Source organism: Eptatretus burgeri, chromosome 2, assembly GCF_056783735.1.
Source record: "Eptatretus burgeri isolate ZD-2024b chromosome 2, Ebu_testis_v1, whole genome shotgun sequence".
In the NCBI taxonomy this organism is placed as follows: domain Eukaryota; kingdom Metazoa; phylum Chordata; class Myxini; order Myxiniformes; family Myxinidae; genus Eptatretus; species Eptatretus burgeri.
The window spans coordinates 156,525,895-156,547,586 of NC_140962.1; the positions used below are offsets into that span (position 1 = coordinate 156,525,895).

Here is a 21,692-nt window from a genome sequence, read left to right on the forward strand (position 1 = left end):
CAAGCTCAACCAAAACCGCGAAGCTCAACCAAAACCGCCCAGCTCAACCAAAACCGCCAAGCTCAACCAAAACCGCCAAGCTCAACCAAAACCGCCAGCACACCAAAACCACCCAGCACAACCAAAACCGGAAAGCGCTACCAAAACCGCCCAGCTCAACCAAAACCGCCCAGCTCAACCAAAACCGCCCAGCTCAACCAAAACCGCCAAGCTCAACCAAAACCGCCCAGCTCAACCAAAACCACCAAGCTCAACCAAAACCGCCAAGCTCAACCAAAACCGCCAAGCTCAACCCAAACCGCCAAGCTCAGCCCAAACCGCCAAGCTCAACGCAAACCGCCATGCTAAACCCAAACCGCAAGCTCAACAAACCGCCAAGCTCAACCAAACCGCCAAGCTCAACCAAAACCGCCAAGCTCTATCAAAACCACCAAGCTCTATCAAAACAGCCTAGCTCAACCAAAACCGCCCAGCTCAACCAAAACTGCCAAGCTCAACCAAAACCGCTAAGCTCAAACAAAACCGCCAAGCTCAACCAAAACTGCCCAGCTCAACCAAAACCGCCAAGCTCAACCAAAACCGCCAAGCTCAACCAAAACCGCCAAGCTCTACCAAAACCGCCAAGCTCTACCAAAACCACCAAGCTCAACACAAACTGCCAAGCTCTACCAAAACCACTCAACATAACCAAAACCACCCAACACAACCAAACCGCCCAATAGTACCAAAACCGCCCAGCACGAACAAAACCGCGCAGCACAACCAAAACCACCAAGCTCTACCAAAACCACCAAGCTCTACCAAAACTACCAAGCTCTAACAAAACCACCCAGCTCAACCGAAACCACCAAGCTCAACCAAAAATGCCAAGCTCTACCCAAACCACCAAACTCCACTAAAACCGCCGAGCTCAACCAAAACCGCCAAGCCTACCAAAACCGCCAAGGTCTATCAAAACCACCCAGCTCTACCAAAACTGCCCAGCTCAACCAGAACCGCCAAGCTCTGCCCAAACCGCCAAGCTCTACTAAAACCCCCGAGCTCAAACAAAACCACCAACTCAACCAAAACTGCCCAGCTCAACCAAAACCGCCAGCTCTACCAAAACCGCCAAGCTGGACTAAAACCGCCAAGCTCGACCAAAACCGCCCAGCTCAACCAGAACCGCCAAGCTCTGCCCAAACCGCCAAGCTCTACTAAAACCCCCGAGCTCAAACAAAACCACCAACTCAACCAAAACTGCCCAGCTCAACCAAAACCGCCAAGCTCAACCCAAACTGCCAAGCTCGACTAAAACCGCCAAGCTCTACTAAAACCGCCAAGCTCTACCAAAATCGCTCAGCACAACCAAAACCACCCAGTTCAACACAAACCGCCCAGCACAACCAAAACTGCTCAGCACAACAAAACCACCCAATTCTATCAAAACCGCCCAGCACAACCAGAACCGCCAAGCTCTACCCAAACCGCCAAGCTCTACTAAAACCGCCTAGCTCAACCAAAATCACCAACACAACTAAAACTGCCCAGCTCAACCAAAACCACCAAGCTCTACCACAACCGCCCAGCTCAAACAAAACCGCCCAGCACAACAAAACCGCCCGATTCTACCAAAACCGCCCAGCACAACCAAATCCTCAAAGCGCTACCAAAACCGCCAAGCTCAACCAAAACTGCCAAGCTCCACCAAAATCGCCCAGCTCAACCAAAACCGCCAAGGTCAACCAAAACCGCCAAGGTCAACCAAAACCGCCCAGCTCAACCAAAACTGTCCAGCTCAACCAAAACCGCCAAGCTCAACGAAAACCGCCCAGCTCAACCAAAACCGCCCAGCTCAACCAAAACTGCCCAGCTCTACCAAAACCGCCAAGCTCAACCAAAACCGCCCAGCTCCACCAAAACCGCCAAGCTCAACCCAAACCACCAAGCACTACCCAAACTGCCAAGCTCAACAAAACCGCCAAGCTCAACCAAACCGCCCAGCTCAACCAAACCACCAAGCACTACCCAAACCGCCTAGCTCAACCAAAACCGCCAAGCTCTATCAAAAAAGCCAAGCTCTATCAAAACCACCAAGCTCTATCAAAACCGCCAAGCTCAACCAAAACTGCCCAGCCCAACCAAAACCACCCAGCACAACCAAAACCACCAAGCACTACCCAAACCGCCAAGCTCAACCAAAACAGCCAAGCTCTATCAAAACCGCCTAGCCCAACCAAAACCGCCGAGCTCTACCAAAACCGCCCAGCACTAACAAAACCACCAAGCTCTACCAAAACCGCCCAGCTCAAACAAGACCGCCCAGCTCAAACAAGACCGCCCAGCACAACCAAAACCGCCCAGCTCAACCAAAACCGCCCAGCTCAACCAAAACCGCCCAGCTCAAACAAAACCGCCCAGCTCAAACAAAACCGCCCAGCTCAACCAAAACCGCCCAGCTCAACCAAAACCACCCAGTTCAACACAAACCGCCCAGCACAACCAAAACTGCTCAGCACAACAAAACCACCCAATTCTATCAAAACCGCCCAGCACAACCAGAACCGCCAAGCTCTACCCAAACCGCCAAGCTCTACTAAAACCGCCTAGCTCAACCAAAATCACCAACGCAACTAAAACTGCCCAGCTCAACCAAAACCACCAAGCTCTACCACAACCGCCCAGCTCAAACAAAACCGCCCAGCACAACAAAACCGCCCGATTCTACCAAAACCGCCCAGCTCAACCAAAACCGCCCAGCTCAACCAAAACCGCCAAGCACTACCCAAACTGCCAAGCTCAACAAAAACCGCCAAGCTCAACCAAAACCGCCCAGCTCAACCAAAACCACCAAGCACTACCCAAACCGCCAAGCTCAACCAAAACCGCCAAGCTCTGTCAAAAAAGCCAAGCTCTATCAAAACCGCCAAGCTCAACCAAAACTGCCCAGCTCAACCAAAACCACCCAGCACAACCAAAACCACCAAGCACTACCCAAACCGCCAAGCTCAACCAAAACAGCCAAGCTCTATCAAAACCGCCTAGCTCAACCAAAACCGCCGAGCTCTACCAAAACCGCCCATCACTAACAAAACCACCAAGCTCTACCAAAACCGCCAAGCTCTAACAAAACCACCCAGCTCAACCGAAACCACCAAGCTCAACCAAAAATGCCAAGCTCTACCCAAACCACCAAACTCCACTAAAACCGCCGAGCTCAACCAAAACCGCCAAGCCTACCAAAACCGCCAAGGTCTATCAAAACCACCCAGCTCTACCAAAACTGCCCAGCTCAACCAGAACCGCCAAGCTCTGCCCAAACCGCCAAGCTCTACTAAAACCCCCGAGCTCAAACAAAACCACCAACTCAACCAAAACTGCCCAGCTCAACCAAAACCGCCAGCTCTACCAAAACCGCCAAGCTGGACTAAAACCGCCAAGCTCGACCAAAACCGCCCAGCTCAAACAAAACCGACCAGCACAACCAAATCCTCAAAGCGCTAGCAAAACCGCAAAGCTCCACCAAAACCGCCCAGCACAACCAAAACTGCCCAGCTCAACCAAAACCGCCAAGCTCAACCCAAACTGCCAAGCTCGACTAAAACCGCCAAGCTCTACTAAAACCGCCAAGCTCTACCAAAACCGCTCAGCACAATCAAAACCACCCAGTTCAACACAAACCGCCCAGCACAACCAAAACTGCTCAGCACAACAAAACCACCCAATTCTATCAAAACCGCCCAGCACAACCAGAACCGCCAAGCTCTACCCAAACCGCCAAGCTCTACTAAAACCGCCTAGCTCAACCAAAATCACCAACACAACTAAAACTGCCCAGCTCAACCAAAACCACCAAGCTCTACCACAACCGCCCAGCTCAAACAAAACCGCCCAGCACAACAAAACCGCCCGATTCTACCAAAACCGCCCAGCACAACCAAATCCTCAAAGCGCTACCAAAACCGCCAAGCACTACCCAAACTGCCAAGCTCAACAAAAACCGCCAAGCTCAACCAAAACCGCCCAGCTCAACCAAAACCACCAAGCACTACCCAAACCGCCAAGCTCAACCAAAACCGCCAAGCTCTGTCAAAAAAGCCAAGCTCTATCAAAACCGCCAAGCTCAACCAAAACTGCCCAGCTCAACCAAAACTGCCCAGCTCAACCAAAACCACCCAGCACAACCAAAACCACCAAGCACTACCCAAACCGCCAAGCTCAACCAAAACAGCCAAGCTCTATCAAAACCGCCTAGCTCAACCAAAACCGCCGAGCTCTACCAAAACCGCCCATCACTAACAAAACCACCAAGCTCTACCAAAACCGCCAAGCTCTACCAAAACCGCCCAGCTCAAACAAGACCGCCCAGCACAACCAAAACCGCCCAGCTCAACCAAAACCGCCAAGCTCAACCAAAACCGCCCAGCTCAACCAAAACCGCCCAGCTCAAACAAAACCGCCCAGCTCAAACAAAACCGCCCAGCTCAACCAAAACCGCCCAGCTCAACCAAAACCGCCCAGCTCAACCAAAACCACCAAGCACTACCCAAACTGCCAAGCTCAACAAAAACCGCCAAGCTCAACCAAAACCGCCCAGCTCAACCAAAACCACCAAGCACTACCCAAACCGCCAAGCTCAACCAAAACCGCCAAGCTCTATCAAAAAAGCCAAGCTCTATCAAAACCACCAAGCTCTATCAAAACCGCCAAGCTCAACCAAAACTGCCCAGCTCAACCAAAACCACCCAGCGCAACCAAAACCACCAAGCACTACCCAAACCGCCAAGCTCAACCAAAACAGCCAAGCTCTATCAAAACCGCCTAGCTCAACCAAAACCGCCGAGCTCTACCAAAACCGCCCAGCACTAACAAAACCACCAAGCTCTACCAAAACCGCCAAGCTCTACCAAAACTGCCCAGCTCAAACAAGACCACCCAGCACAACAAAACTGCCATATTCTACAAAAAACCGCCCAGCACAACCAAAACCGCAAAGCTCTACCAAAACCGCCCACCACAACCAAAACAGCCCAGCTCAACCAAAACTGCCAAGCTCTAATAAAATCGCCAAGCTCTACCAAAACCGCCAAGCTCAAGAAAACCGCTAAGCTCAAGAAAACCGCCAAGCTCAACCAAAACCGCCAAGCTCAAGAAAACCGCCAAGCTCAACCAAAACCGCCCAGCTCAACCAGAACCGCCCAGCTCAACCAAAACCGCCCAGCACAACCAAAACCACCAAGCATTACCCAAACCGCCAAGCTCAACCAAAACCGCCAAGCTCAACCAAAACCGCCAAGCTCTATCAAAACCGCCAAGCTCTAATAAAACCGCACAGCTCAAACAAAACCGCCCACCTCAACCAAAACCAACCAGCACAACCAAAACCACCAAGCACTACCGAAACCACCAAGCTCAACCAAAATCGCCAAGCTCTACCAAAACCACCCAGCACAACCAAAACCACCCAGCTCAACCAAAACTGCCAAGCTCAAGAAAACCGCCAAACTCAACCAAAACCGCCCAGCTCAACCAGAACCGCCCAGCTCAACCAAAACCACCCAGCACAACCAAAACCGCCAAGCACTACCCAAACTGCTAAGCTCAACCAAAACCGCTAAGCTCTATCAAAACCGACAAGCTCTAATAAAACCGCACAGCTCAACCAAAATCGCCCAGCTCAACCAAAACTGCCCAGCTCAACCAAAACCACCCAGCACAACCAAAACCGCCAAGCTCTATCAAAACCACCAAGCTCTATCAAAACCGCCAAGCTCAACCAAAACCGCCAAGCCCCATCAAAACCGCCCAGCTCAACCAAATCCGCCCAGCTCAACAAAAGGATAACAAGCTATACCAAAACAGAACAGCTCAAGGATAACTACCCAGCTCAAACAAGACCACCAAGCTCAACCAAAACCGCCCAGCTCAACCAAACCGCCAAGCTTAATCAAAACCGTCAAGCTCAAGAAAACCGCCAAGCTCACCCAAAACTGCCCTGCTCAACCAAAACCACCCAGCTCAACCAAAACCGCACAGCTCAACCAAAACCGCCCAGCTCAACCAAAACCGCCCAGCTCAACCAAAACTGCCCAGCTCAACCAAAACCGCCCAGCTCAACCAAAACCGCCCAGCTCAACCAAAACCGCCCAGCTCAACCAAAACCGCCCAGCTCAACCAAAACCGCCCAGCTCAACCAAAACCGCCCAGCTCAAACAAAACCGCCCAGCTCAAACAAAACCGCCCAGCTCAACCAAAACCACCCAGCACAACCAAAACTGCCAAGCACTACCCATACCGCCAAGCTCAACCAAAACCGCCAAGCTCTAATAAAATCGCCCAGATCAACCAAAACCGCCCAGCTCAACCAAAACCGCCCAGCTCAACCAAAACCACCCAGCACAACCAAAACCACCAAGCACTACCCAAACCGCCAAGCTCAATCAAAACCGCCCCATCTCAAACAAAAGCGCCCAGCTCAACCAAAACCACCCAGCACAACCAAAACCACCAAGCACTACCCAAACCGCCAAGCTCAACCAAAACGCCAAGCTCCATTAAAACCCCTAAGCTCTACGAAAACCGCCGAGCTCAACCAAAACCGCCGAGCTCTACCAAAACTGCCCAGCACTAACAAAACCACCAAGCTCTACCAAAACCACCAAGCTCTACCAAAACCGCCCAGCTCAAACAAGACCGCCCAGCTCAAACAAGACCGCCCAGCACAACAAAACCACCCAATTCTACAAAAACTGCCCAGCACAACCAAAACCGCAAGGCTCTACCAAAACCTCCAAGCTCTTCCAAAACCGCCCAGCACAACCAAAACTGCCCAGCTCAACCAAAACTGCCAAGCTCTACTAAAACCGCCAAGCTCTACCAAAACCGCCCAGCACAACCAAAACCGCCCAGCTCAACTAAAACCGCCAAGCTCAACCAAAACCGCCCAGCTCAACCAAAACCGCCAAGCTCAAGAAAACCACCAAGCTCAACCAAAACCACCCAGCTCAACTAAAACCGCCAAGCTCAACCAAAACGCCCAGCTCAACCAAAACCGCCAAGCTCAAGAAAACCACCAAGCTCAACCAAAACTGCCCAGCTCAACCAGAACCGCCCAGCTCAACGAGAACCGCCCAGCTCAACGAGAACCGCCCAGCTCAACCAAAACCCCCAGCTCAACCAAAACCGCCCAGCTCAACCAAAACCTCCCAGCTCAACCAAAACCGCCCAACTCAACCAAAACCACCCAGCACAACCAAAACCGCCAAGCACTACCCAAACCGCAAAGCTCAACTAAAACCGCCAAGCTCCATCAAAACCGCCAAGCTCTAATAAAACCGCCCAGCTCAAACAAAAACTGCCAAGCTCTACTAAAACCGCCAAGCTCTACCAAAACCGCCCAGCACAACCAAAACCACCCAGCTCAAACAAAACCGCCAAGCTCAACCAAAACCGCCCAGCTCAACCAAAACCGCCAAGCTCAACCAAAACCGCCAAGCTCAACCAAAACTGCCCAGCTCAACCAGAACCGCCCAGCTCAACTAGAACCGCCCAGCTCAACCAGAACCGCCCAGCTCAACCAAAACCCCCAGCTCAACCAAAACCCCCAGCTCAACCAAAACCGCCCAGCTCAACCAAAACCGCCCAGCTCAACCAAAACCGCCCAGCTCAACCAAAACCTCCCAGCTCACCCAAAACCACCCAGCACAACCAAAACCGCCAAGAACAACCCAAACCGCAAAGCTCAACCAAAACCGCCAAGCTCTATCAAAACCGCCAAGCTCTAATAAAACCGCCCAGCTCAACCAAAACTGCCCACCTCAACGAAAACCGCCCAGCTCAACCAAAACCACCGAGCACAACTAAAACCACTAAGCAGTACCAAAACCGCCAAGCTCTATCAAAACCGCCGAGCTCTACCAAAACTGCCCAGCTCAACCTAAACCGCCCAGCTCCACCAAAACTGCCAAGCTCAACAAAAACCGCTAAGCTATACCAAAACAGAACAGCTCAAGGACAACTACCCAGCTCAACCAAAACCACCAAGCTCAACCAAAACCTCCAAGCTCTACCAAAACTGCCAGGCTCTCACAAAACCGCAAAGCTCAACCAAAACCACCCAGCTCTACCAAAACCGCCCAGCACAACCAAAACCGCCCAGCACAACCAAAACCACCCAGCTCAACTAAAACCAGAAAGCTCAACCAAAACCGCCAAGCTCAACCAAAACCGCCCAGCTCTACCAGAACCGCCCAGCTCAACCAGAACCGCCCAGCTCAACCAGAACCGCCCAGCTCAACCAAAACCGCCCAGCTCACCCAAAACTGCCCAGCTCAACCAAAACCGCCAAGCTCAACGAAAACAGCCCAGCTCAACCAAAACCACCCAGCTCAACCAAAACTGCCCAGCTCTACCAGAACCGTGCAGCTAAACCAAAACCGCCCAGCTCAAACAAAACTGCCCAGCTCAACCATAACCACCAAGCTCTATCAAAACTGCCAAGCTCTACTAAAACCGCCTCGCTCAACCAAAACCGCCGAGCTCTACCAAAACCGCCCAGCTCAACCAAAACTGCCAAGCTCAACCAAAACCGCCCAGCTCAACCAAAACCGCCCAGCTCAACCAAAACCGCCCAGCTCAACCAAAACCGCCCAGCTCAACCAAAACCGCCAAGCACTACCCAAACTGCCAAGCTCTATCAAAACCGCCAAGCTCTAATAAAACCGCACAGCTCAACCAAAACTGCATAGCTCAACCAAAACCGCCCAGCTCAACCAAAACCGCCCAGCTCAACCAAAACCACCAAGCACTACCCAAACCGCCAAGCTCAACCAAAACCGCCCAGCTCCACCAAAACCGCCAAGCTCAACCCAAACTACCCAGCTCAACCAAACTGCCCTGCACAACGGAACTTCCCTGCACACCCGAAATTCCCAGCACAACCTAACTACCTTGCACACCCGAACCGTGCAGTGCACCCCTTACCGAGAGGGACAGCCTCGAGGCACACTCATTTCTCAGCTGTCTGCCTAGTTTGGAATCTCAGCCGAGCTATAAACTGTCATCTTGGTGTTTGTAATGCAGGGCAAGGCATCATGTGTGTGCTGTCTCTTGGATGGACTTTTAAACTGGGTACACCTTCTCCTTGAATTAGTTTGCGAATATTAAAGATCGCACCGTTTCCCTAATGAAGATCAAGGGAGTTTGCAAGAGACCCTGAATTAATTACAACTTTCTGCTTTAACCTACAAGGGACACCAAATAGACGGCACAGCCACACATCCGACAAATAATATTGTTGTGGTTACCAAATTCGCAAACCACCATTCAGGTCCCTTAGGTGAGGTATCTCGGTAAGTATATGTGTAGTTAGGCCCAAACCCGTTGTCTAGAGGGAATAAATGTTATTCATGCGTGCTGCGACTCTTCAGGATAGCCGTTTTTCTTTCACTATCTTTATTTTGGACCAACCGCCATTGTTACCACCGCCAACCGCGTCTCAACAGTCGTCACAACATCAACCACCCACGACCTTTCCCGTCACACCTCGCAACCGTCGCATCGCCACCGTTCTTGCGCCGCTTGTGGGTACCGGTATTGGAGTCGTGCAGGGCGCGCGCCGAACAGCGTGTACAAAACCACGGATTTTCCGCTCCAAAAACGGATCAAAACGACACACGCCCACTTTTGTGCCGTCCAATCGGTGAGCGAGGGGCGATTTGGCCCCGCCTCCAGGGCGTTGGAGGGCGGTCGCAATATGCAAATTCATGGATCAAAATGCATTCACGCCCACTTTTTCTCGGGCCAATGGGGAGCGAGGTGAAAGGTCGAAGGTAGGGGGTCAAAGGCGAAGCCACGGGGCTTATATAAGCGACCGCGTTCGTCAGTCGAGTCAGTTAAGACTTCGCAGTCGGTGGAGTTGGGAAGAAGAAGTTCGTTGGTCGTCGTCGTTGGTCGTCGTCGTCGTCGTCGTCGTCGTCGCGAAGAGGACGGAGCTGTGGAGAGGCGGCGAAGGCAGACGAGGGGGTGCTCGCGTCGTGCCGGGAGCTGCACACCAGGGAGGCCGACGGCGCGACCTGGTCGAGGTGGAGACGCTCGTCGCGGGACTCGAGACAGAGTAAAAATCCTCCTTTCCCCGAGCATCAGCAACCCCCTCCTGTTCCCCCCCCCCCGCGCTGAGATAGTGCGACCAAGGGGGCCCCTTTTCCCACCCCCTACCAGACACTGTCCGCGAGGCCCGCGGAGTTGAGGCACCATCGCCGCTCCGCGTCTCATCACCAGACGGGTAGGCCCGACCCGGTCTCGGCCTCAGGCCCGCCTCATCCTTGAGGGTGTTCTTTTTCTTGGTTTTGGGTATGTGTTGGCGCCGTCTGTGAAGTAGAATTGTATAAGTGTTGCCGTGTGCTCGGTAGTCGGTATTAGCTCTGCATTGTGTCTTCGCTTTTACATTTGCTTTTTGTGTAAAATTGCATTGTGTTTCTTTTCCTTTTCTATGTGCTTTGGTGGAATTGAATATGTGTGCTTTCCGTTCATCGCGAATAAATGTGCTTTGTGTTGAACTGTTTCCCGCTTCGCTTCGTCATTTCTTTCATTGAATCCTCATCTTGCTTCACGTAAAGGGTTGGTAGTGGGCTGAATACGCCCGATAATTAATCGAACCGTCGAGGTCGACGAATAACACCGCTCGGTTATCCCGATAGTACGGAACGGGTCGCTTAAGTGGCCCGTGTCCGAAGTCGACCTGCGGTGAGGTGCGATCGCCCGGTCTACCCTCCGTGTGGGTACTTAGGTAGGTCGAATTTGGCGAGCAACCCTATCCCACGCGGGGGCCGATTGGCTCGATTGCGGTGAGACCGAAAGGTCCACCCGTGACTGGTTCCCGGCGTTAGTCCGAGAGGGTCACGACTGGATTGTCCGTCCGGTGGGCGACGTGCCGCGATTCGAGTTACGTGGCCGTCAGCACGCCGGCGGGCGCGAATCCGTAACACTGGTGTCAGGTCGTGCTATACAAATCCATCGCCCTCCTCGCGGCACTGGTATCGGAGAACAGGAAAACGGGCTCTCCTGTCTCCAGCTAAATTCACGGGAATCGGTCCAAGGGTGAGAGAAGCGACCCCCGATTCCCTCCAAATTACGAGCGAGCTAAATTAACCCTTTAAGAGAAGCAAGATGGCGTCTCAAGGCGAGCGGGAGCCAGGGGTATTAGAAATGGATGTAGAATGTGTAGAATCCATGGCCCAGGATGAAATCCCCGTGCAGGAAATGTTGGTTGTACAGGAAAACGAACTCGCCCAACTGAACCCAGAGCCAGAAATGGGTGCGGCAGCGGCCGCGGTGTATGACACCTCCCCTCCCCCTCTCCACCAAAACCCTTCCCCAACCCCTGCCGAAACGGCTCACCCAAGCGTACCCGACATGGCCCAGCTAATCACCATGCTGGCAAAAATGAATGCGGAAATGACAGCGAAGATGGATGCAAATGCACAAAAGATGAATGCGGATATGAAAAACGAAATGAAAAGCATGAACGAAAAGATGGATACAAACACAAATGGAATGAAAAACGAAATGAACAAGCAAATAAGCGGAATGGAAGCAAACATGAAGGAAGAAATGAAAGAGCTGCGGGGTGAGACGCAGAACATGGGCCGATGCCTGCAGGCGGGCATGAAGGCCGTGACCAGGGAGCTGGGAATGGCGACTCCACGTGTGGGAGCAAACGAGCTGGAAGGGGGTGCAACGGCTGACAGGCCCGCGGTGGAGGCGGGTAAAAAAATAATTCGGGGGGCGTGTTGGGCGAGGGTCGTGACAGAAGAATCGACGGTGACCAAAAGGGAAAAATTAAATGGGGAGACCAAAACGTGTGAGACGAGACACGAGGTGACGACAACGGAAATAATAGTTGAGACAAGAGAGGTTAAGGGTGAAGAGTTGGCAGAGACACGGGAGACAGAAAAAATAGAGGAGAGACTGCACGATGAAGACGGGATAAGTGACGCACACACACACACGGAGGTAGTGGAGGATAATGGGGGTGAGCTGGCGGACTGGGTAGAGACCCAGTGCGAGCACCTGGATGGCCTCCTCCAGGAACGAGGGGAGGGAGTATGCCCCCTTGAGGCGAGTCACGACCAGGTGAGTTCGGTCGTGCTTTGCGAGGTTGAGGAGACGAGTGCTGTGGACAGGTGCACGGAGAGCTTGGGGGTATAGAGGCCCCGGAGACCCTTGTGGGGACACAAATCCCCAGTGTGGTTGTCCCTGTGTGTGTGGTGCAAGGCGTGAGTGCGTCCCCGTGTGTGGAAGCGACCCCGTGTGTGAGTGGTGTGGTGGCGATGGTGCCGGAGTGCGTGCTTCCCAGCACGCGGTGTGTGGATGAGGCACCGCGGATGAGTGCCCCCGCGTGTGTGGATGAGGCACCGCGGGTGAGTGCCCCCGCGTGTGTGGATGAGGCACCGCGGGTGAGTGCCCCCGCGTGTGTGAGTGAGGCACGGTGTGTGAGTGAAACACCGCGGTTGAGTGCCCCCGCGTGTGTGAGTGGTATGATTTGTGTGAGGGAAATGGCACGAGTGAGTGAACGGCCGTGTGCAAGGTCGCTGTGTGCAAGGGAGACCGTGTGTGTGAGAGAGCGGTATGTAAGGGAGATGTCGGTGGGCATGCGGGAGCACGCAGCCGCGTCTCCCAGGGTGAATGTAATGGAATGGACTGTGAGCGTCGTAACACGCAGGTGTGCGTGTGTCGAATGGCGACGACGGCGACAGAGGAACGAAAGCCGAGTAGCGGCTGTAGTTGTTTCGGGGACCGTGCCGGGTTCACCCAGCATTGAGCACGAGGTTCGTGCTGTGCAACGCACGAGACCGCCACGTGCTCGCTTGCGAGAGTGAAGTCCCGGTCCGGAAACGCCAGCGGTGGATTTGCCGATCCCGCGGACGGACAAAGTTTAGGCAGGATTTCGGATTTGGACCGGACGGGTTCTCCACGCGATCGTGTGTGTTAAGCTCCAACGGGCAAAGCACATGTGTTCGCGTGGGGAACCCCTCGAGACGTGGGGCTTGTGTTTTTTTTTATGCGCACGGTGACGTCATGGCTGCACGTGGGGTTGGAATCCGGCAGGAGGGGTATCCCTGCCGGATGGCACCGTCCAAGGAGGGACGAGGAACACGTGCAGCTGCATGACGTCACGGGCAGGTGCAAAGTGCGCGAGCTCTGAGTTGCCGTGCTGGTGCTGCGCAGGTAAAGAAAAAAAAAAAAGCAAGCCTCACTTTCGGGTGCACAGGATTCCTGGGCAAGGGGTGGAAGACCCCCTTCCCGGGGCACAGGATGGAAACTAGTTAGGGGGAAGGGTTAGCTTAGTTAGACCGACTTCATGGGGCAGGGGTAAGTCCTCATGGAATCCGTGGAATGGATTAGTTAGAGGGATTGTAGCCAGATTTAGGTTGGGAAATAAAATGATTTATTTGGAGACTGTGACAGACTTGTGAGTGTGTAGAGGGGACGTAGTTTAGCGACGTAGTGTTAAAAGGAACGTGCTGTAGTGTGAGGGACGACGTGGGAGCACGAGTTAGTTAGGGGATGTAGTTAGAAGGATGGCAGAGTTCAGCAGTGAGTGTGTTGAAGAGTTGGTGAGTTGTGAGGTGAGCACTTGTTGAGTGAGTGAGGCCAGCGGGTCTGTGTGAGTGGAGCGAATGGGGAATGCATGGTGCGATGAGTGATCGGGGGGAGGAGTGACTCCCGCCCAAGGGACCCCGGGGTCAGAGTAAAGTGAGTTAGCTGGGTTAGGCAAATTAACAAAAATGGAGGTCGTTTTGCTGTTGGTGGGATTGTAGGCTCGAAACCCATTTGGAGGGGTGCAGGAGCCCTGTTGACGGGCTTGGGAGCGTGGCTGCGAAAGGCGAGTATCACTGAGTGGGTACCCCGGGCACCAGGCTAGTCGGCCGTGGTAGGCCAAGGGCCCATGGTGGGCCGGGATAGCATAGTGGGCACGGGTGCGCCTGCTTGGTGCGGGGGCCCGGGGCGCCATTAGCTGCGTGGGCAGTGTTGTGGGCACGGGTGACCCTCGGAAAGGGGCCCGGGAGGCCGGCCTGCCACGTGTGCGTTTCAGGGGAGGTGCCATGGGGGGCACTCCCCGGTGTTAGGGAGCTGGTAGGCTCGGAGGCAGTGTAGTGCCCGGGGGTGCCATAGCGGGAGAATCGGCAGAGGGTCGTGCCTGCCAAAGGGAGCCACGTGTCCCAGCCATGAGACCGTGTGAGGGCACGGAGAGAAAATTGGGGAGGCGAGGCCCGAAATTGTGAGGACACCAACACAGGCGACGGGAATCTGGGTTGTTAGAACCAATAGTTTAAGCGAGAGGCGCTTGTTGAAAGCCCCGGGGTAGTTTAACAGTGAAATGGTTAGGGTAGATTAGGAGATGTACCCCTCCGCACCATCCATCCCCTCGCTCTCGTTGTGGGCCGCTGGACCCACTTTGTGTTATAGATCGCTGAACTCTGGGGAGGCCATCCTGAGGCTTGAGTTGGGCCTCGACACAGGACGTTAGCTCTCCCTTATTCCCCTCCGGGAAGGGAACGTAGGGGTTGGGAGTAGGCTAGGTGACAGGATAGGTTAGCCGAACAAGGACGATAAAGAGGGTTAGGGGACGATTTATAGTGGGGAAGTAAAAATAAAAACAACAAAAAAATAAGTTGGGGCTAAATTGGGGTTTGACAAATTAAGGGAGTGGGTATGTACAGTGACAGGCAAAGGCGATAGGTTGGGAGGGAGACAGGTAGGTAGGTCCGAGCCCGCCTTCCAAGTGGCCAGCACCACCGCACTCCCTCCACCAACCTCCACTGAACGGCAAAGGCTGGCCAACTTCATCGGCTGGCCGTGTTTTGCTGCAAGGCAGAGGCCGGCTAACTTCGTCTGCAGCTGCTGTGCTGCAAGGCCTGTGCCGGCCGGATCATCTGCAGCTGTGTTACTTCAAGGCCTGTGCCGGCCAGTTCATCTGCCGGCTGTGTTTGCCTGCAGCGGCCTTCTTCTGCGGGCTGTGTTTGCCTGCTGCCTTTGCCATGCCATGCCCACTGCCCCTGTTCACCAGCCCCGTTCAATTTTTGCTTTGCCCCCCCCCTGTTCATTTCCATGTGCGCCAGGGTCAAGGCAACAGTTTGCAAGCTGCGAGAACTGCCCTGTTGGCAGCTACAACACGGGCCTGCAGTGGCGGCCCGTGCACCGTGTTTGTGTTCATCCATCCATTCGTTGTGTTCATTGCGTGTGCCACTTGAGCTGGCACGGAGACTGCGTTTGTGCAGCCCATGCACCGTTGTGGTTCACTGCGTTCAGTTCAAAAGGGAAGGCCTTGGACTGCGTGTGAGCAGCCAGCCACGTTCCCTGTCACCTGCATTGTTTGAGCCAGAGACTGCATGCGAGCAGCCTGGCTCCCTGCTAACTGCTTTTCTTTTGCAGAGTTCAATGATCCTGGGCCATGGTTTAGTGTAAAATTTGTAAGTTAAGGTTAAGATGTACTGTAAATATGAGTGCGCCCCCGGCATGTCTGTCCTAGCGCCGGCAATTTTATGTAAGTCGTCCGTGTGAGTGAGTTTGTTTAGGTAGTTACGCAGCCCTCAGGTTATTTATTTTGGGGACACGAATACCATGAATGTCGCACTCAGGGATCCGTAGGTAAAATGTACTAGGGGAAAACTACACATGATGGCACACGAAAATTTGACGACTCGGGACGAGTCTGTAAAAAGGGGAGGGGGTAGTGTTGTGGTTACCAAATTCGCAAACCACCATTCAGGTCCCTTAGGTGAGATATCTCCGTAAGTATATGTGTAGTTAGGCCCAAACCCGTTGTCTAGAGGGAATAAATGTTATTCATGCGTGCTGCGACTCTTCAGGATAGCCGTTTTTCTTTTACTATCTTTATTTTGGACCAACCGCCATTGTTACCACCGCCAACCGCGTCTCAACAGTCGTCACAACATCAACCACCCACCACAACGCCGCTTCACCACAACAGCCACGACCTTTCCCGTCACACCTCGCAACCGTCGCATCGCCACCGTTCTTGCGCCGCTTGTGGGTACCGGTGTTGGACTCGTGCAGGGCGCGCGCCGAACAGCGTGTACAAAACCACGGATTTTCCGCTCCAAAAACGGATCAAAAACGACACACGCCCACTTTTGTGCCGTCCAATCGGTGAGCGAGGGGCGATTTGGCCCCGCCTCCAGGGCGTTGGAGGGCGGTCGCTATATGCAAATTCATGGATCAAAATGCATTCACGCCCACTTTTTCTCGGGCCAATGGGGAGCGAGGTGAAAGGTCGAAGGCAGGGGGTCAAAGGCGAAGCCACGGGGCTTATATAAGCGACCGCGTTCGTCAGTCGAGTCAGTTAAGACTTCGCAGTCGGTGGAGTTGGGAAGAAGAAGTTCGTTGGTCGTCGTCGTCGTCGTGTGCGTTGGAGTCGGAGCGAAGAGGACGGAGCTGTGGAGAGGCGGCGAAGGCAGACGAGGGGGTGCTCGCGTCGTGCCGGGAGCTGCACACCAGGGAGGCCGACGGCGCGACCTGGTCGAGGTGGAGATGCTCGTCGCGGGACTCGAGACAGAGTAAAAATCCTCCTTTCCCCGAGCATCAGCAACCCCCTCCTGTTTCCCCCCCGCGCTGAGATAGTGCGACCAAGGGGGCCCCTTTTCCCACCCCCTACCAGACACTGTCCGCGAGGCCCGCGGAGTTGAGGCACCATCGCCGCTCCGCGTCTCATCACCAGACGGGTAGGCCCGACCCGGTCTCGGCCTCAGGCCCGCCTCATCCTTGAGGGTGTTCTTTTCTTGGTTTTGGGTATGTGTTGTCGGCGCCGTCTGTGAAGTAGAATTGTATAAGTGTTGCCGTGTGCTCGGTAGTCGGTATTAGCTCTGCATTGTGTCTTCGCTTTTACATTTGCTTTTTGTGTAAAATTGCATTGTGTTTCTTTTCCTTTTCTATGTGCTTTTGGTGGAATTGAATATGTGTGCTTTCCGTTCATCGCGAATAAATGTGCTTTGTGTTGAACTGTTTCCCGCTTCGCTTCATCATTTCTTTCATTGAATCCTCATCTTGCTTCACGTAAAGGGTTGGTAGTGGGCTGAATACGCCCGATAATTAATCGAACCGTCGAGGTCGACGAATAACACCGCTCGGTTATCCCGATAGTACGGAACGGGTCGCTTAAGTGGCCCGTGTCCGAAGTCGACCTGCGGCGAGGTGCGATCGCCCGGTCTACCCTCCGTGTGGGTACTTAGGTAGGTCGAATTTGGCGAGCAACCCTATCCCACGCGGGGGCCGATTGGCTCGATCGCGGTGAGACCGAAAGGTCCACCCGTGACTGGTTCCCGGCGTTAGTCCGAGAGGGTCACGACTGGATTGTCCGTCCGGTGGGCGACGTGCCGCGATTCGAGTTACGTGGCCGTCAGCACGCCGGCGGGCGCGAATCCGTAACAATATGTACGACCCATTGCCACGTGTTGTGTAGGAAAAAAAAAAGACGAAAATTCAATATACAGTAAATGGTTTCAGAAACAAAAACCAATTCATGACCAAAAGCATCTCAGGGGGCTGCAAGAGACCTTGGCTTGAAGAACAAAAGGTATGATGATAAAACGATATGAGCATGTATGTAAATTGCAACCAAGCAATTTATTTGGCAGAAATAAAAATCATGACATTCATTATCAGTTTGAGGAAAGGAAACAAAGTGTGTCAACATCATGGAATTCCATGGATCATCACAAAAAAAAAACATACCCGAGTCAAAAAGTTTCTTATTTCTTGGAGGAAGTACGCCACCAAAATTTCACCATCTGAAGGATTTAAAAGGAAACAAAAAACTCAGAATCACAAGCAGGTACAGGATGATATGATGTAAGTAGCAGGGACCTACGGAAGTTCAGCATAATTTTAAATGTTACTTCATGTCCTCAAGAACCCACCTCCACCTCTGACCAAACCCGAAGTCCTCAAGGCCCCCTTCATCCCAAGTCTTCAAACCCTTCCCCACCCTGTCTTTAAACGCCCTCCCCACTATAAGTCTTCAAATTCCCTGCACACTACAAATCTTCAAAGCCCCTCCACACCCAAAGTTCTCAATGCCTCAACTTTGCCCAAAGTCCTCAACCCTCCTCACTGCAAATTTTCAACCCCGTCCTCCAAAGCCTCAAACCCCTCTCCCAATTCTCCGTCCACTTTCTGCCCTCCCCCACACCCGAACACTGTGCTCTCCCCTTCCCCTTTCTTCTTACAGTCCTCAACTCTTCTCCCACCACCACCACAAACCCCAAGTCCTTAACTCCCTCCCAACCTGTGTACTCAAAACCCCCCTCTCAATGTCACAACCTCTCTCTTCTGACTCTCTGCTCCCCCACACAGACTCTCTGTCCCTCCCCCCACAACTCTCTATCACAACCTCCAACTCTGTCCTCCGCTACCTCTTTATTCCTGTTCCGAAGAACGTTCCTGTTCCCATTCGTTAAGAACATTGTTTAAAGTAAATAATTAATATTCTCGTCTATAGATACAAATAATATGATTAGTCTGTTTGTTTGTTTGTTTTTCTGAAGATTTTCTCTTACACGATTCAACCAGGGACCACAAAACCCATTTCATTGTCAAGGTCTTTGTCCGAGGGTTTTATGGTCTCCGGTTCAGTAGTTTAAGGGAAAAGCGTCAGAAAGACAGAGAAACAAACAGACTAAGTGCATAATCTTTTTTAATTTTTTCGATTTTGTGTTCAGTCAAGTATTTATTTCGAAAATTATTATAATGGTTTAAGAATGATAAGTAATGTATAATAACATAATTATTATGATGGAAAAATTGTAGGTATCATATAATAATATAATATCATTATTACACTGCACCTGTTGAAAGTCACTGGTTCCTGCAAGAATATGGAGAAGCTCCTCAAGCATCAATGTGTCCCGACAGGTAGGTTAGCTTCATACAAGTTTCACAATCGGATTATATAATTCTGATTTTTTTGGGGGGGGGAAGAGGGCTGGAGGGGGAGGGTGTGGAGAAATGTGGGGGTTGGAGGGAGGGGTTTGGAGAAAAATCCCCTTCACTTATTTCTGAGAAAGTATTGGCAAGTACTCGTGACGAGTGAAGAAAAAACAGAAAATTTCCCAGAAGTTTAAAATTCGGTTTTTGAATGGGAAATAAACCAAATGCCTTGAAATAATTTTCTTTCACTTTTATCATTTTCTACTCGGTGAGATGACAACTCATTTTCCAGCTTACTGCTGTAACCCCAGATATACAGGGTGTTTCAAAAGTCCAAACTCTTCTCCCTCATCCTTCAGATAGACAGGCAGCATCCTCTTCCTCTCTTCAGATCTTGACATAATCACAAGCTGGTCAAAGACTTGGAATATGTTATGTTGACAAGTCATGGTATAAGCAACATACATACATACATACATACATACATACATAGGGAGCATGTGCCACTGTGTCTCCTTTCCCCCGGTAATCCTGGGGCCTCCGTCTCGCCATCTCCCAGGCAGATGCCTGGCCCATCCCCATCTCTTAGGACATTCCATCTCAGATGCCACAAGATAAGACATTTCAGGCACCCACCCAAAGAGACCGCCTCAAGTCAACCCGAGGAGACTGCCATCTGGTGGATGACACCTCAGAACCACCCCGACAAACACTACAGTGTGTTTTATGGAGTGAAGTGTTTTGTGGTGGCCACAGTGCAAATCCTGCCACCAACCTTCGAAGGAAGATAACCAACTGCAGGAGGACATCCGCAGACACTGTTGGCACCAGATATGGATGGACATTGGCTCATAAGGAGCTCCACTGCCCTTTGGCAGGTTTTGTATTTAATTTTGCTGTGTGTCCATATCCATACACCCTCCACACCAAGGGGATTTGGTGAGGGGAGCCGGTTTAGTCGCCGACACTCGACCATGAACAGGTTAGTTTGGGTTTCACATGATACCTGCAGCAAGTCATAGATCTGATCTGACCTGACCTGACAATCAGGGTTGGCTGCCACCATATCTACTGGGCTGCTTTGCACCTATACGATTGGCGCAACACAACGTAGGGCTCCCATCCTCAAGCGATTCCCCAACCCAGCCTCTGTGTAGACAGATTACAGGTGCACGCCACTATGTCCAGCACTAAAATACAGCTTTATTGCTGAGACATCATCAACAAGTAGATGGATAGCAAGATGGATGTTATGATACACAATGGTCACGGTACACGCCGTCATGTCAGGGAGGCCCATGTCCCAAGGAGTGTTGCGCCATTCCAGCAATCCTCTGCAAAAGTCATCATCGTCGAGTATGCCATTGTGTGTCATCTTGGTGACTAAGGTTTTCAACGCCTTGACGGCTGCCTCGGCATGGCCGTTAGAGTGTGGTAGATGCGGCTTGGACATGTCATGGTGGACTCTCCAACACCACATAAATTTTTGGAACTCACACGATGCGAACTGGGGGCCCCTGTCATAGCAGAAATAAACAGGGACCCCGAGATCCACAAAGAATGACTGCATGGCTCTGATTAGATCCATTGATGTCAGAGTTTGCACAAACAAATAAAGATATGGCAAACCAGACAAACGGTCAACATAGACCAAGTACGAATTTCTGGCAAGTGAGAATAGATCAGCAGATGTGTCCTTGAACACACTTTCTGGAGGAGGGTTGCGCACGTGTGGCTCTTTCTGTTGACTGGCCATATGCTCTTCATAGATGCCACATGAGAACATTACGTTGGCGATTTTGTTTTTGATGTCAGGCTACAACAAGGTTTGTCGAACTCGACACTTCATCCGCTTCAATCCTGGATGCGAGGAGTGAAGCTGGTCAAGCACACCAAAGGGTGCTGCCTGTGGTATCAAGTTGCGTTGACCATACAGCACAAGATCTTCATTCCCAGACAACTGATCACGAATTTAGAAGTACTGCTTATGTCGACAGTCCCAATCAGTATGATTCAACGGGAATCTGCATGTGGATCGTGTTAGATAGAAGATGCCATTTTCTAACATCCTTCTGCTAAGGCGACATTAAAAATTTGGTTGGATTTGGCACAGTAGATTTTAGTTTTTGAGGCATATATAAACAAACAAACAACAGACAAGCAAATATACAAATTCACTTTTATAGCTTACATTTCAGCTTACATTACATTTTATAGCTTACAAGACACAAAGAACAGGATTCTATGTCACAAGTAAAGGGGTATAACCCAATTTAGCAACAGGAATATGGCAGGTCATCACATTATCTTTCATATACTTCTGAAACATACATTTTTTGTCTGATACATAAATGACAAGAAGAAGAAGAACAGGAGGATTTAGTATACCTTTAATGGCCGAACGATCTTGAGCACCGGATTTATGAGGAACTGGAAGAACAACAGGAAAAAAGCAGCAGTAAGCTTCAAGAAAATTATAATTATAATGTTCAATGTTATTTACAAGAAAATTTATTCGATATTTTAATAAATATATTATGCAACATCAAAATGGGAAATTATTCTATTTCAGAGTTGTTTTCCATCAAAGTTGTTAAACCTTTAAAAAACGAATTTCATGATAATAACGATAAGAGTCCTAAAGTTGATGAAATTTGAAGCTATTGTCGAAAATCTAAACAAATGGTATTGATATCACATTTTGAAAAAAAAGAATCCGAGAAACAGGAATGTCAAGAAATCCAGATGAATATGTATGAAGTCTT

General features: G+C 51.5%; 2 protein-coding genes across 5 annotated transcripts in view; one reads left to right on the forward strand and one right to left on the reverse strand.

The window, feature by feature from the left end:
* Nucleotides 1-21,692, forward strand: part of LOC147033655 (tubulin alpha chain-like) — a 497,880-nt gene that overhangs the window by 417,548 nt on the left and 58,640 nt on the right. The window lies entirely within an intron of this gene.
* LOC147033664 (uncharacterized) overlaps nt 1-21,692 on the reverse strand; it is a 65,573-nt gene that overhangs the window by 6,203 nt on the left and 37,678 nt on the right. For all 3 annotated transcript variants that reach the window (XR_015055585.1, XM_085871747.1, XM_085871746.1), the window contains 2 exons: nt 21,316-21,357; nt 17,734-17,789 (listed from right to left, as the gene is read on the reverse strand). Coding sequence is in view for 2 of the 3 variants with exons in the window: in XM_085871747.1 (XP_085727873.1) it covers nt 17,751-17,789; nt 21,316-21,357 (81 nt within the window). In the remaining variant the exon portion in view is untranslated. The remainder of the gene's footprint in view (nt 1-17,733; nt 17,790-21,315; nt 21,358-21,692) is intronic.